The following is a 14,788-nucleotide window of genomic DNA, read 5'->3' as shown; positions in this document are numbered from 1 at the left end:
TTAACATTGTGAAGAAGTGTAAAAATGAAGCAGGAATCTACTCAACAATTCTCAACTAACAATAAATTACCAAAAAGTAAATTAAAGTGGAAGATACATTAGTTCCTTCCAGACAGTGTTTAAACGAAGTACATTCCTCTAAAATCAGGCTCATTTTTTTTTTAAACAAAAGAAAAGAAAACATATTAAGCATGTCTAAAAATGCCACAATGAAAAACTATTTTAAGTTGGAGGTGCGCTTTCTTTTGGCAGATGTTGGGGGTCAGTGGCACAGCTATCCTAATGTGCACGGAAAAGTTTTCTCCCCAAGATCTGCATGGTGCTTACAAATGCCCTGTGTCCAGGAGTGGCTGTCACTGCTCCCTGGAGTCTGCAAAGGGAACCAATAGCATGATGGCTTTTGATGGCCTGACCCAGGACTAAAGACAGAAGTCAGTGGGACTCAGGCAGATACAGGCGTTCTTGAAATTTACAGGTTCTTCTGACACCTGGGGTTTGTGGAGGCCATTTCTAGGTAGTCCTGACATTTCCCCATCCGCCTGTCCTCCTTTGAGTTCGGCTTCACTTTACCAGCTGTTGTCCAGCTCTTTCACTCTACGAGCAGCGTATCCTGAGAAGCCCCAACACACGAGAGAACAAACCTTCACATCAGGGAGCCCCTGATCGCCCCCTCCTAGGTGTCATGGAGCTGGAAATTCTTTGCAGATTCTGCCAATGGACACAGTACCTCTTCCCCATCCCCCACCCCACCCAGTTATACAAAAACCAGACACAGTCGGTACAAGCCCCTCAGTGCTGGCCCATGACCACCCGGGAAAGTGTTCCCATGTTGGTCCTGATAGGTGAGGAGTTCTTTCTCTCAGGTTGGGATGGACAGTATCAAAAGCTGGCTTGTGTTTCCCCCATAGGCTTCTAAACTTCTTTGTGTGGTGTGTCAATTCCGGTCAACAAGGAAAAAGGCACACCCTAAATCTTTTCACGCCTTCTGGGTCTTCAAGCAGATTCTCCAGGGAAGATGCCCATTTGGCTGTGCTTTTGGGGGTCTGGTGGCTGCTGCTGGAGCTCCCATCACTGTCGTGGATGTCTGCAAAGCAAAGTTCAGAGACTGTGTATGTGGTCCAAAGATACTGTCATCTTATAAGGAGCATTATTTTCATCATCATCACCACCACTATGACCAAGACACAGTATCAGGTTACACACCAGAATCTACTCTCTGGGCTAACACAGGGAATTCATTCATTCATTTATTCCTGACAACAACCTTATGAAGTGGATGCTACCATTCCATTTTACAGATGCAGAAAACAGGCTCAGAGTCAAGAAGGGTTTTGTCACTTTCCAACACTCCCCCTACATCCTTCAGTCACCCGCATATCCACTAGCCAACCCACAGGCAGCCTTCAGGTCTCCCTCAAGCCCTCCTTCCAGGGACCTTGACTCAAAGGCAACTCCTCCCCATTACTTCCTGTGCACAGTCTTATAATTACCCAGCTGTGTTGTGACTGTTCGCACTGTCGGCTCTCACTAGTCTGAAACCTCCTCTGTGTCTTGATCTTGTATCTCAGGAGGTAGCTCATTGCCTGGCACATAAAGTAAGTACCAGAGCTGGGACTAGAGTGGGGGAAGGGAGGCAATGGACACAGGTGCAAATTTTAAGGGGATACCAAAAAACTCAGGCATCAGATAAAAGAGATTTTCATGCAATATATTGAAAAAACAAAATTAATGCAAAAAAATTCCATAATGAGCAAAATACTAAAGACAGAGTCGTTATAACTGACTTCTCCTGTGCCTCTCAGACTCCAGTATGGCTCGGCATCACACTGGCACAACGGATAAAGACTAAATGAGTTAATGACTGCATGTGCCCATCTCAGGCATTCTCTTATTGTTGCCTCCAAAACAAAGCCTCTTGATTAAAGGAAAGGGGACTGGCACCTCCAACTAACACACTCCGGCTACTTGCCTGAAGGTGGAAGCAACAGTACAAAGACATCTCATCTCACTTGGCCCCTCCCTGGAGTCAAGGGAAAAACCATGGAACGTCCCTTCAGATGGGCCCAGGTTCCAAAGCCATTTTGGCCAATTTGAACTACATGCCTGGGTGAGCCACTCACTTGTGTCCAACTCTTTGCGACCCCGAGGACTGGAGCTGGCCAGGCTCCTCTGTCCATGGGACTGACTCAGCAAGAAAACTGGAGTAGGTTGCCATTGTAGATTGCCTGTGATCTCTCATGTACTACTGGGGGTCAACACAGGTTCATTTCTGTGAACAGCAGAGATTGCGTTCTCCCAGCATCTTGCCACTAGGCTAAATAAACCAGAAGCAATACACTTCGGTGACGGAGTAAGAGAATTGTTGGGACAAAGCCACTCCTTTGGGAGGCAAACTGACTCAAACATCACAAATGGACCTGATGCTTCTCTAAAGTGAGTCTCCAGTTTGGGGATATTAAATTAGTTCTGTGCTCTCTTTGCAAATGCTAAAATGGCAAGCTTCTGAACACTGTGTTTCTTCCCAACGAAGTATAAATCAAATTAAAGATCATTATCATAAGGAATTTCTGCAGCAGGGCTCATTCTGCCAAGCATTTCACAAATTTACTCTCTGTTCTCTGCCCGAAGAATACAGTTTGACGGTTTTCTCCACTTCCCCAGCAGGTCTTCTCTTAAGTAAATAAATTAGAGACACAATTTACTGTTCCAGGAATAAACTTAGGCAGCCAGAACTTTCTCTTGCCATGGCAGAACAACTCCTTTGTCTATAAGTTTTCAACCTTGGCCTGTGGTGATTCCAAAACTCTCTGACATTCTTTCAATAATACATGAAACCACATTTGGGCTTTCACAGTTTCATGGTCTTGCAAGTAAATATAGTTGGTGGGTTCCCATTTAGCTAACAGAGTGCTCTGGTTAACTAGATCTTCTGGTTAACTGAGAGGTAAGATAGCTGTCTTATGAGACACCGTGAGCCAATCGCTTCCTCCCTCTCCCGTTTCATTTCATACTCTACTCACTTTGCACATTAGGTTTCTGGGCCAGCTTTCTGTGCCACTTGACAAAAAGTTTTACAGCTCAAAACCCACTCATCTGATCTAGTCTCCTAATTTAATAGACAGAGACATAAAGGTCCAGAGGGTAAGGTGACCCAGCTAAGGAACTGCTGGATGGAACCAGTATTGGGTTAAATGTACAGGCAATTGTCCCTACCAGGACCACCTCCTCGGAACCCCAGGGTTCCTCAGAATACAGGAGTTTGCAAATGGGTGACCCTTCCTTTCAGTTCCCTCCTGGGCTACCGGTTCCCGTCTATTGCCATTGTGAAATATATCTATGGCCGACACTGTTACAGAAGGCATAGAATTTTTAGGGCTAGCTCAGAAAGCACACCGTATGGGGATACGGTAAGTATCCCCATAACCACGGTTACTGCCTTCTGGCTTTGGTGCCCTGGATAAAGAGAAATTCCTTCTTGCTTTTTTTGCTCACCTTCTGCCCTAACAGTCCTCACTGTAAGAATCTGCTACTCACACTCTACCGTCATGTGTTTTCACTTCTCCAGAAATATCGGTTCACATTTTGCAAAGACTTCCCGATTGTCTTTCAATTTTGATTAAGGCCTCTGCCTCAAAAAAAAAAAAAACTTCTTGATTGTATCAATATACATAGATAGCTCTAGTTAGACCAACACTTGCAAACTCCATTCACTTAATGGTGTCTCTCTTTTCCAAGTCATTATCCCCAGCTTCCAATGAGCCTGGCAGAGGTCCACTCCATTTGGCACTGCCCTAGAGACTGCCTCATCACCTGAGGCATTTCCGTTCCTCGGGAGCCTCTGCACAAGGAGACTTCCACTATTTTCCAATGCATACAAGTAAGGACTTCCTAAGACAACTTGGTTCGCTTTAAATGTTACAATCAGTCCAGTGATGTCCAGAAGAAAGAAAGAACCTTTCTTCATAGCAATCAGATATACTTCTGAGCTTAAGAATAAAGCAAAACCCAGCGGTAAAGAATCCGCCTGGAATGCAGGAGATGTGGCCGGAGCAGAGGGTTCAGTCCCCCTTGGGAAGAACCCCTAGAGGAGGACATGGCAACCCACTCCAGTATTCTTGCCTGGAGAATCCCATGGACAGAGGAGCCTGGTGGACTGCGGTCCATAGGACTGCCCAGAGCCAGACACAACTGAGCATCTATAACAAGGGTACCCAGCTTCCCAATTCCTTCCCAGTCCCTAGCACTTGGAAACACAAAGGTCCAACACTCTTCTTTCCTTTTTCATTGACCAAAGTTTCCATTTTAGATGGATTACACGAGAAGATAGGTTTGGAAAGGACAGGTAGAGGGACTTCCCTGGAGGGCCAGTGCTTCCACTGCAGGAAGCAGGGGTTCGATCACTGGTCTGAGAACTAAGATGCCACAGGGCACAGTAAAAAAAAAAAAAAAAAAGCACAGGAGGAAAAAAGTTAAACCTATCTATCTAGCAGCTTTAAGAACACTCAGGTTAATAAAGAACTGTTGGTGATAACATTTGTTTGTTTCAATTTTGTTCAGCTCTGCACACGTGCTGTCATTTAGATCAGCTGCAAAGCATTTTTGCAATGAAATAAATAGGTTTTTTACCTCCTGGGCTCTTCAAAGTATTTTAGCTTTTCATATTTTTGCAGGCACAATACTTCCCTTTCGAGAAATTCATCTTCAGATGAGTTTATCATGGGCTAGTAGTAACCATTACACTTAAAAATTATTCACGGCATGCTGGGCTCTAGCTATTCTGAGCTTTTTCCATAGGTTAAATCATCTTGTTCTCACAATGACCCTCTGATGTGGTTAAGATTATTCCCACTTCACAGATGAGGAAACTGAGGCACACTAACTTGCAAGGGTCACCCAGCTTTGAAAATGGGGACTCATGGTCCAAGCCCAGGTAGCCTTGGCTCCAAAGCACAATACACCATTTGCCACTGGCTCGACTGCCATCTTTATTTTTGATATCTGCTGATCTTCACCCTCACAGAGGCCAAAACATGCCAGCCTTGAAAAGAATGGTAAAAATTATGTGAGAGAAGACAGGGAAAATAAGAGTCTAACTCCTCACAGACAAAATCCCACACACAACTGGGCCAGAATCATCCAGCACATAAATACAACGGGCATACGCTTTCATTTACGTTGGCGCTGTTCTGTGCAGTCTCTGACTTCAGTAAAAGCTGATATTGAAAAGCCAGGTCAGCATCCAGGTGCAGAGGCCTGAGGCTGGGTGCCTGCAGCATATTCTGTGATGCATTGTTGATAGACGCTATGATGTCATATCTACCAGAGACCTTCTCCAGACATTGATTCCTTGGAAATCCACATTCAAAAGGCGTCTCTAACATTCATCACAACTGAACGCTTATAGTACAAATTCTTGCTATTAGTCTACAGGAAGGTCTGAGCAATGATCCTGAGACAATTTCCCCAAGCCAAAGATTTTAGTAAAATCTCAATATCCAGCTTGCTCAACAGCAGAGTCAACTTACATCCTCAAAGGGTTTGTCAAAGGCAGCCCCCCAAATGCATGGCTTATTGTTAAAAAATAAACATTCAAGCCCAGAAAAAGGCAAAAACATTAGCTCTAAATTCTGAAGTGGTTGGTAATACACACACAAATGCACACACACACACACACACCAGACTCCTTAAAAATACACAGGGAAAGTACACACCCCACAGAACTTATTCAAATCCTTATATCACCTACATCACGCCAAACACTACATTTTTTAAAAAGTCATCCCAACTTAGAAGTGGAGAATCCGTTTTTAAAATTGGTGATCCATGGAAGGCTCCAGAGAAACTGGGTCATGGAAACCCTCTATCTAAATATTCCTTAAGTGTTTATCGGCCCCAGTATCTAGCTTCTGAGAATAACGACCCTTCAGGCATGCAATTCCCTTGGTGGGGAGGTTTGCGTGAACTGCCATTAGCAGAAAATAAAAATAAAAACGTTTTGAAATAATCATACTAATAGAAAGCATCAAAGACCAGAGCAGGCCCACAGGCTGGAGAGGTCAGCTCAGAAAAGGCCTCATTGGCATTTTCCCACGAGTTCTGAAGCCTCAAAAAAAAGTCAAGTGCTCGGCGACCCCTAAAAAGGCCCCCTGTGTACCTATGACTGCACCACACACCCCAACCCTACTTTGCCTGTCAGCACCCAGCGATGGCCAAGTGAAGGACATATCAGCTCCAGGATGGGAACCCTCCTTACGTGCCATGCCCTGGGGTCCGCCTGGGGACGTCCACGCAGCCCCACACTCCGCCGTCTTCTCAGAGACGCGTTGTACAAGACGGGCAGGGGCTACGGGGCTCCTGAGCACCCTTGGGTCCGGAGGAAAAACAAGTCTCAACATCCTCTTTTGAGTGGACTAAACAACAGATGGCCACTGGTTTCCAGTTTCTACCAGAGGGAAGGAAATAAGAACGCCAGACTGTTATTTGCAGCCTCTTAGAGTCCTCACTTTCTAGGCAAAAGCCCAGAAAAAATAAAATCTCCCCAAGAGCCCAGTTCTGGAGGTGAAAGTAAAGACCCTGACAGCGTTTTTTCTCACTTTCCAGAAGCCCCTGTGCTTCCTCTGGAACCAGTTATTGTTCAGTCGGTAAGTCGTGTCTGACTCTTTGTGACCCCCTGGTCTGCAGCACGCCAGACTTCTCTGTCCTTCACTGTCTCCCGGACTTGGCTCAAACTCACATCCATTGAGTTGGTGATGCCATCCAACCATCTCATTCTCTGTCGCCCCCTTCTCCTCCTGCCCTCAATCTTTCCCAGCATCAGGGAACTAGACATTTATGCAGAAATGTGCCCTCGCTCTCCCCTGGCGTCTGGTGGTGGTTTAGTCCCTAAGTTGCGTCCAACTCTTGTGACCACATACTGTAGCCCTCCAGGCTCCTCTGTCCCTGGGATTCTCCAGGCAAGAATACTGGAGTGGGCTGCCATTTCATTCTCCAGAGGATATTCCTGACTCACGGATCGAACTCTGGTCTCCTGCATTCCAGGCAGATTCTTTACCAACGGAGCCACCAGGGAAGGCCCACCCCCAACCCCGGCCGCTACATTTGGGCAAATAAGCAACTTTTTCCCTCCAGTGTCAGTAGGGTAGACTGTGTATTTCTTGAGAGTAAGAGTTGTGTCTCCCTCAGGGTCCACAGTGCTTGGCATTCATGTATAGATTTATAGTGATAACCATTTTCTGATAGATTGTTGGGGTGGAGGGCAAGGCAGAAAGGAGGATGATGGTTATACAAAGATCCGGCATGTACTGAACACCGATTACCTCCCATCTCAACCCGACCACAACACTTGGAGCCTGGGTCCATCACTGGCCCATTACAGATGAGGAAACCAAGGCAAGCAAAGGAGCAAGCCAGGAGCTAGATGCTAGGACTCAGCCCTAGGCTGTCTGGCTGCAGAGGCTTCAAAGGGAAGGGCAGAGTAAGATGCAAGAAATAAAAGGCAAGCCCTTTTTCTCAGGGAACTTAAAATTGACAGAGAAGACGAGGCCAGGCATTCCCTGATGGCCACTGCCTGCCTTGTCACACACTGCATGAAATTTTCTTCACTGGTCCATGAAGGAATGAGAATGAGCAGGAGGAAATATTTACCAAGTGAGCTGTGTTGACCAAGTACGGGCAGTCTGGGGTTGTCTTTTTAAAGTAAATAAATGCATTTATTTACATGGTACAAAAGACAAGAGCTCCAGTGGGACAGGTCTTCCTATCTTCCCTGTCCCTCAACAACCCAGAGCCTTTTGCTAGAAGCAACAGCCTCTAGAAGATTCTTGTTATCAGGACAGTTCTTTACATGAGATTATATCTTTCCTACTATTGGGGGTGTTGAAACATCCTTCATTTGTGGGATGATAAAACCAGTCCATCCTAACAGAGATCACTCCTGGATATTCATTGGAAGGACTGATGCTGAAGCTGAAACTCCAATATTTTGGCCACCTGATACAAAGAGCTGACTCATTTGAAAAGACCCTGATGCTGGGAAAGATTGAAGGCAGGAGGAAAAGGGGACGACAGAGGATGAGATGGCTGGATGGCATCACCGACTCGACGGACATGAGTTCGGGTAGACTCCAGGAGTTGGTGATGGACAGGGAGGCCTGGCATGCTGCAGTTCATGGGGTTGCAGAGAGTCAGACATGACTGAGCGACTGAACTGAACTGAAAGACGGTTGACGATGGTGTTGTTGGCTTTTAATGTTCCTGATTGGAGAGGGAGAGACAGAAAGAAGGAAGAAAGGAAGGAAGGATGTGAAGCAAGGCAACAGGGAGGCAGGGAAGGGAAAAGAAAAACCAGCGCGTCACACTCACTCTCAGTATTATACACAGGTGAGCTGAGAGGACAGAATGGCTGCTGCGTGAGGCCACACGAGCAGCTCTGGGCTCGGGTCAGAGCTCTGAGTCCTTCTCACATAGGCGGCTCCAGGCTGTCCCTGTCCCTTGACAGTCTCTGCACGGTCCAAGCAGAGACAAGATGGACAGGCTGTGTTTCTGGTGCCGAGAGGGAGAGAGGCAGGAGGTCTGGAAGAGTGGGTCTCCTGGAGTTCTGGGAGGACACAGGTCAGAGGAGGGGGGATGTCCAGCCACCCAGGAGCAGAGCTGGGGATTGGGGGACCAGGAGAGAAGGCAGGCCAGATGAAGGGGTCCCTGAGTGCACCCCAGATCAGGAGCAGCAGAACCGAACCATAAGCACTGGGCCCTCGAGAGCAGGGTACTTGCTCGGGAGGGAAACTGGTCCCCGGAAGCCTGCAAGGCACTGTTTTGCCCCAGGGGACCCCTCCTGACAGCTCTTATCGGGGAGCCACTGCTGTCGCCCACGTGGGCCCCTCAGCCCCCCACTGCCACCCCCGGGTTTGCTGCCCTGGAGGGCTATCTGGGGGAAGCAGATTAAATGGGTGGAAGTAAATTTAGTACAGTTTAAACAGCAAGTTCCCAGAGCCCAGCAGCAGGAGCCCAAGGGGATTACTCAACCCCAGGGAGGGAAGTGACTCAGTTCACCCAGGAAGCCCGAGGACGTGGCCCAGCCCAGCACCTGCCTAGTTTCCACAATTTCTAAAGCGAGGGAGAAAAACACATCGGTTCCAATACAAAGTCTGTGAAGAAAAGTAAAGCGCCCTAAGTGCCTGGCACCCACCAGCCTGCAAGCTGCCCGTGCCCCTGTTCAGAGTTGGCACTGAGGACTCAGCCGGCATGGAACACACGTGTATAAACGATGCGCCTCTCCCAGCCCGGCCTCTCTGTCTCCTTCTCTCCGAGCCCACAGGCCAGCCCAGTGATGTTCTGCAGGGAAAATTTCCCCCAGCAGCCAAGCCAATCCTGCTGTAGAGTTGTTATAACAAAGACATTAAATTGTTATGTCAACTGTCATCTTTAAATAAAAACTTAAGCCCAGCAATAAATCTGCAACTGGTCCCAGAGGTTTAATGGGATAATGTATAACAGGCTCGGGGCTGGGTGGGGAAATTCCCCCAGTGGTTCAGTCCTGGTCTGGTCACACGGGGCGGTGGAAGGGTACGGCTTTGGCTTTTTTTTTTTTTTTTAAGTGAAGAGCATCCCAGGTACCATCAATGTCACAAGTCATCGTGGGGGGCAGGGTGGGTGCAGGGAATCGTCCAGGGTTCCTCACACTTCAGTAGCCTAAGAATCAATTGAGCGCTTGTCAAAAATGCAGCCAACACTCCCTCCCACCTTGGGTGCCCAAGACAGAATCAGACAGGGGAGGGGTCTGGGTCATGGCCTGGAAAGCTGCATTTTATCAGACCACCCCCACCCTCTTGTGGTTCATGAACACACTTTGAGAAACCTCAGAAAGGAGAACATTCACACTTTGAATCACACTTCGAAACTTGGAATTAAGGGTTGGGAGTGCCAAACCTCAGTTTAAAGATATGGTCTCCAGTGAGATTTTGTGGAAAAACAGAAAAGGTTTGGAGTAAAAGGAGCTGGGAGGCAGGACTGCAGCCAGGTCTGAGTCAGGGTCCAGCAGGGATGGATTGAGTTTTTGTGGGGCCAGATGCTGATACAATTTGGACAGCCACTTTAGGAAAATAATTCAGAATCACCAAAAGAGAGAGAAAAAAAAGTTCAGTCCAGGGTCCCCTGGATCACTTGGCTGGCTTCCCAGTGCCTTTGCCTCAGGGCCCACATTCCCCCTTTCTCACTGCTGGGTGGTGATGACCAAACTTGCAGAGGCTCGTTTGTCCTTTCCTATCCAGAGACGGACGTTAAACCTAAAAATCATAAAGAAATCAGGCTCCTGGAAGCCAGACACTTAACACCAGTCCACGATTTTTAGCTATTGATCTTTCTATCAGTGATCCAACCACATTTCATCAGCCTTAAAATGTGTTACTCTGAAAGAGGTACACTTCACTGGTATTCCTAAAACTGCCCCTAGTCTTTCTGGGGTATAATCTGCACATATGCAATAGCACCCTAAAACTATGTGTGATCCATAATACATTTGTTCTATTTGGAAGACCTCACCCCAAAAGCGACCTGTGCAGGGATGTTCAAAGCAGCTCTATTTATGATAGGAAAAAGGTGGAAAAGATAACAGCTAACCATTATACTCAGTTATGCCAGGCACTGTACTGGAGACTTCATGTGTATATATATATATATATATATATATATATATATATATATATATATATATATATATATGTATGTATGTATATATATATATACATATATATAATGTTACATTATATATATGCTTTTGTATGTTTAGTTCCACAATTCTATGAAACCCACTGTACAGATGGGAAAATGGACACATAAGTATGCTGGTAAACCAGCTTTCCTAGAATAAAAAAATTTTAAAAAAAAACGTGATTTTTAACATTTGCTGATTGCCATGGTGGAAATGGCCACTAATAGCCAATTTCGAGCTACCTATGGTTTAGCAACCAGGTCCCAAATTTCCCATTTAGCAATGGGCTCTGAGGTCAAGTAACTTGCTCAAGGCAGCTGAATGCTAGAGTGAGGGTAGGAACCAGGGGTGTAAGTAACTTCCGAGTCCAGGCTCTGACCACCACTCCTTTGGCCTGTGAATATCCAACAATAGGGAATGGCTAACTCGAACAGTTCAGACAGTAAAGAATCTGCTTGCAATGCAGGAGACCTGGGTTTGATCCCTGGGTCGGGAAAATCCCTTGGAGAAAAAAATGACTACCCAGTCCAGCATTCTTGCCTGGAGAATTCTATGCACAGAGAAGCCTGGTAGGCTACAGTCCATGGGGTTGCAAAGAGTCGGACACAACTGAGTGACTGTCACTTTCAAAGCAAACACCCAACAGGGAAATCCTTTGACTCACAGGCAACACAGAAAGGTTTATATGACCCCTAATACTAACACTAATATAAGCAATTTACAGTAACTCTGTGGAGTCCTACTTTGAGTTGTTCTCAATATTAGAGGGAATAATTTGCAAAATATGATGGAAGGGAAAGCAGTTTCAATTCAGCGTTTAAGGAGCGGTATTTTATTGCCATTATGCAGATCCTTGTCTGAACAGAGATAGTGCCCCCAGTTGGAGAAGGAAATGGCAACCCACTCCAATATTCTTGCCTGGAGAATCCCGTGGACAGAGGAGCCTGGTGGGCTGCTGTCCATGGGATCGCACAGAGTCAGACACAACTGAAGCGACTTAGCATGCATGTACGCATTGGAGAAGGAAATGGCAACCCACTCCAGTGTTCTTGCCTGGGGAATCCCAGGGACGGGGGTGCCTGGTGGGCTGCCGTCTCTGGGGTCTCACAGAGTTGGACACGACTGAAGTGACTTAGCAGCAGCAGCAGTGTGCCTAGTAGTGGAGGTGGGACTTGGACTCAGTCGATCTGCTTTCAACTCATCCTCTTAACCACAGTCTCCCTCATAAAATAAGACACGAGGTGAAAAAAAGATAGGGGCCAGCATGTACAGCAGAAGTGACTCTTGGAGTGGGAGGTGGCAGAAAAGCCTCTGAACTCCAGAGTCAGGCTGAGCTGGGTTTGAAAGATTCTCCACCACCTAAGTGTGACTTGGAGCAAGTTACCTAACAGCTCCCTGGTGGCAAGGGCTGAGGACAATGCCTATCTCAGTGGGTTGCCCTAAGGGTGAAGAGAGAATTCACAGAACACGTACTGGGTCCCACTTGGAGCGCTAAAAGGGGCTGAGCTGCAAGGAACAAAAAGGGTGAGATGGTTGGAATCAAGGGATGGTTTCATCTTCACCACGAGCTCTTAGTCCTATCGAATCGCTCCGAACTGTGGTTGGTCCAGAGTGACAGGCTGGTCCAGAGTGACGGCCAAACTAAATCCTTTGTAACGTCTGTTGTTTCCTGGCGCGAGCTGCAGATGCGCCCTTCACCTGGTATTCACCGTCCTTCTCCGCCCTACATTTCGGCTCCTCGGCGCAGAACCGAAGACGCCCAGCAACCCAGGCCAGGCCGCCCAGTCGGATCCCCCGGGTCCTGGGGTGCCTTCCGCGGGCTCCGCGCTGCGCACCAACGCCCGCAGCGGAGGCGGAGACCTCCAGAACTCGGTTCTGCTTTCGGAATCTAGAGCCCATACTACCTCCACAGTCTGGAGGTGTTTTGGATCTCCTTTTTCTCCCAGACCATCACTAAAAAGAAAACGGCTGTTGTTCCTCCTTTCAGACAAACTTCCTCCCCAGCGCGCGTCTCGGGACTCAGCGCTCCCGCCGCGGCTGGGACCGCGGGGACGCTGGACAGAGCAGGGAGAAGTGGCGCGTCCTGCCCGGGGCATCGCTGAGCCGCGCCCGACCTCGGGCAGGAGGGAAGGATGCCCGGGGGGTGGGGCAGGCAGCACCGGCCCGGTCGCCTCATCCTGGCCCCTGGGGGCTCCCCAATCCCCAGCCCGCGGAGCCCTGGAAACCGCTTACCTGACGGCGGCCGCTTCCTGCTCAGTCGACTCACAGCGCGGTTGAACATCGCCGCGAGCACCCCGGGGAGGAAGGGGGAGCAGCCGGGCTGCACGGCGGCTGAGCCGGAGGAAGGCGAGGAGGTGGAGGCCAGAGGAGGAGGAGGAGGAGCTGGCTCAGCACCGCCCCGGAGCGCGCAGCCCCCACCCTGCCGCCCTCCGCCGGGCCAAGCGCCGCGTGGCGCGATCAGTGCGCCCTACCGGCCCGCCCCCGTGGGGCCCCCGTGGTCCCGCCCCGGGGTGCCTGGGCGGGCAGGGCGCACCCGGGTGACTCCCAAACGCCGGGAGTCCAAGAGCCCGGCCAAGAGCCCAAGAAGGCGCGCACTCGCTCGGAAGTGGCCCGCGCTGCCCGAGACTTAGGAGCCTTGCCCTGGCGGTTCGCGCGTCCCGGGGATCCCTCGCCGCCTGGCGGGGTTCTCCAGGGATGCCGCCCGAGCCCCGCCCAGCCCTGCCCGGCTCCCAGCTCCAGCGCCCATCCCGGCCTCCAGCCATTTTCCTGCAGCCCCGAGAAACCGGCGCAGGTCCTGCGGCGCCCTGCGCTTGGTGATTCCGCGCGCTTTTGCTGGGCGGCAGGTGAGGGTCACCTCCTGGTTCCGAGACCGGAAAGCCGAGATCTCGTGGTTCTGCAAAGCCCAGGTGCAACCCACAGCCTTCGCCCTCTTGCCCTCGGGTTCCAGGATCCCTGCTCTCGCCGGCCTACCCGACACCGTGGGAGTTGGGCCCTCCCACGGCCGCGAAAGCCAGCGGGAGCGTCGCCTGGCCCCGGGCCACGATGTCCGCGGGCGGAGCGAGCCGAGCCCGCGCCGGTGGGCGCCCTCTCCCGGGCCGCGCTGCGCGGGCACCGAAATTTGGGCGCCTCCTGCCCTTGGTCTTGAGGCTCCAAGGGCCGACCTCGGGAGAATTCCGTAGGACCCCCTCCGGTTTCAGCGCTGAGCGATGCCTCTGCCCGGCATGCCGCCTGGCGGGAGACCCTAACTTGGGGCGCCACTCAAGTGGTGCACCTGTCGGCAGGGCCTTAGCGATCAACCCTGGAAATCACTCGGGCCACACTGAGCCCTGCTTCTGATTCCTCCTTTCCCGCCGCCGGTCACCTGCTCTGCGTGGCCAGCTCCTCTCAAACCTATTGTCTCATTTCTTCTGCAAAACATCCCGAGAAGGGGTGTCATTAGCCTCACTTTCTTGAGGATCTGGTTTACGAGGAATTGTCTTTCTGGCAGTCCTATTTTCCTCCTGTGTATCTGGCTTTGTCTCTAAATTGGTCTTTATTTTTAGCAGTACTAATTGCTATTTTTCTCAACTGCTGCCCAGTCGTCGGTCCCCCCTCCAACCATCCTTTCTCAAGATTTTCACTAGTTGGCACTTTCTTTTATATCTTCTGTTCTGAGCTTCCCATTCCGCTTATTTTTCCTCCCTCCCTCCACCCACCGGTTCGGTTCCAATCCCACCCTGTCTCTGGCCTTCTATGGCTGCTTCTCATTTCTGTCCCTCCCACCCCTTCCCCTCTCAAAGTATTTTGCTCAGAGTATTTCTAAGCACCCTGCCCCTCTACTGCTGGAGAGAAGCTTTTCTAGCTCCTGAAGGGTACAGGGGTTTTCAGCTGCAGTTCTAGGAGACCACCATGACCAGGAATAGAGCGAGAACCATCTGAGAAGCTCGGGTTTTTTGAAGCCTCTCCTGCTGTCAGCCTGCTCTGGGCCTCCTCTTTCCTCTTGGTTGTAACAGGATTGAACCGTGGTGCTTAAATATTCTGCTTACATAGTCAGCAGGTTCAGCCATTGTCAGAGCAGGACTTCTATAGTCTGCAAGTCCAGCA

General features: G+C 49.5%; 1 protein-coding gene across 3 annotated transcripts in view; it reads right to left on the bottom strand.

The window, feature by feature from the left end:
- RGS10 (regulator of G-protein signaling 10) overlaps positions 1 to 13,694 on the bottom strand; it is a 39,766-nt gene extending 26,072 nt beyond the window's left edge. Inside the window, exons 1-3 of one of the 3 annotated variants that reach the window (XM_018041710.1) lie at positions 13,676 to 13,694; positions 12,938 to 13,036; positions 966 to 1,084 (exon numbers count right to left, since the gene is read on the bottom strand). In XM_018041710.1, the coding sequence (XP_017897199.1) occupies positions 966 to 1,084; positions 12,938 to 12,986 (168 nt within the window). In that variant the 5' untranslated portion in view covers positions 12,987 to 13,036; positions 13,676 to 13,694. Of the gene's footprint in view, positions 1 to 965; positions 1,085 to 6,253; positions 6,526 to 12,937; positions 13,037 to 13,675 lie in introns of those variants that run through there. The other 2 variants (XM_018041711.1, XM_005698536.3) reach the window with 2 other exon arrangements.

The sequence above is a fragment of the Capra hircus genome, chromosome 26, assembly GCF_001704415.2.
Source record: "Capra hircus breed San Clemente chromosome 26, ASM170441v1, whole genome shotgun sequence".
In the NCBI taxonomy this organism is placed as follows: domain Eukaryota; kingdom Metazoa; phylum Chordata; class Mammalia; order Artiodactyla; family Bovidae; genus Capra; species Capra hircus.
Note: the sequence above shows the minus strand (reverse complement) of the source record. Positions and strands in the feature narration are given on the sequence as shown.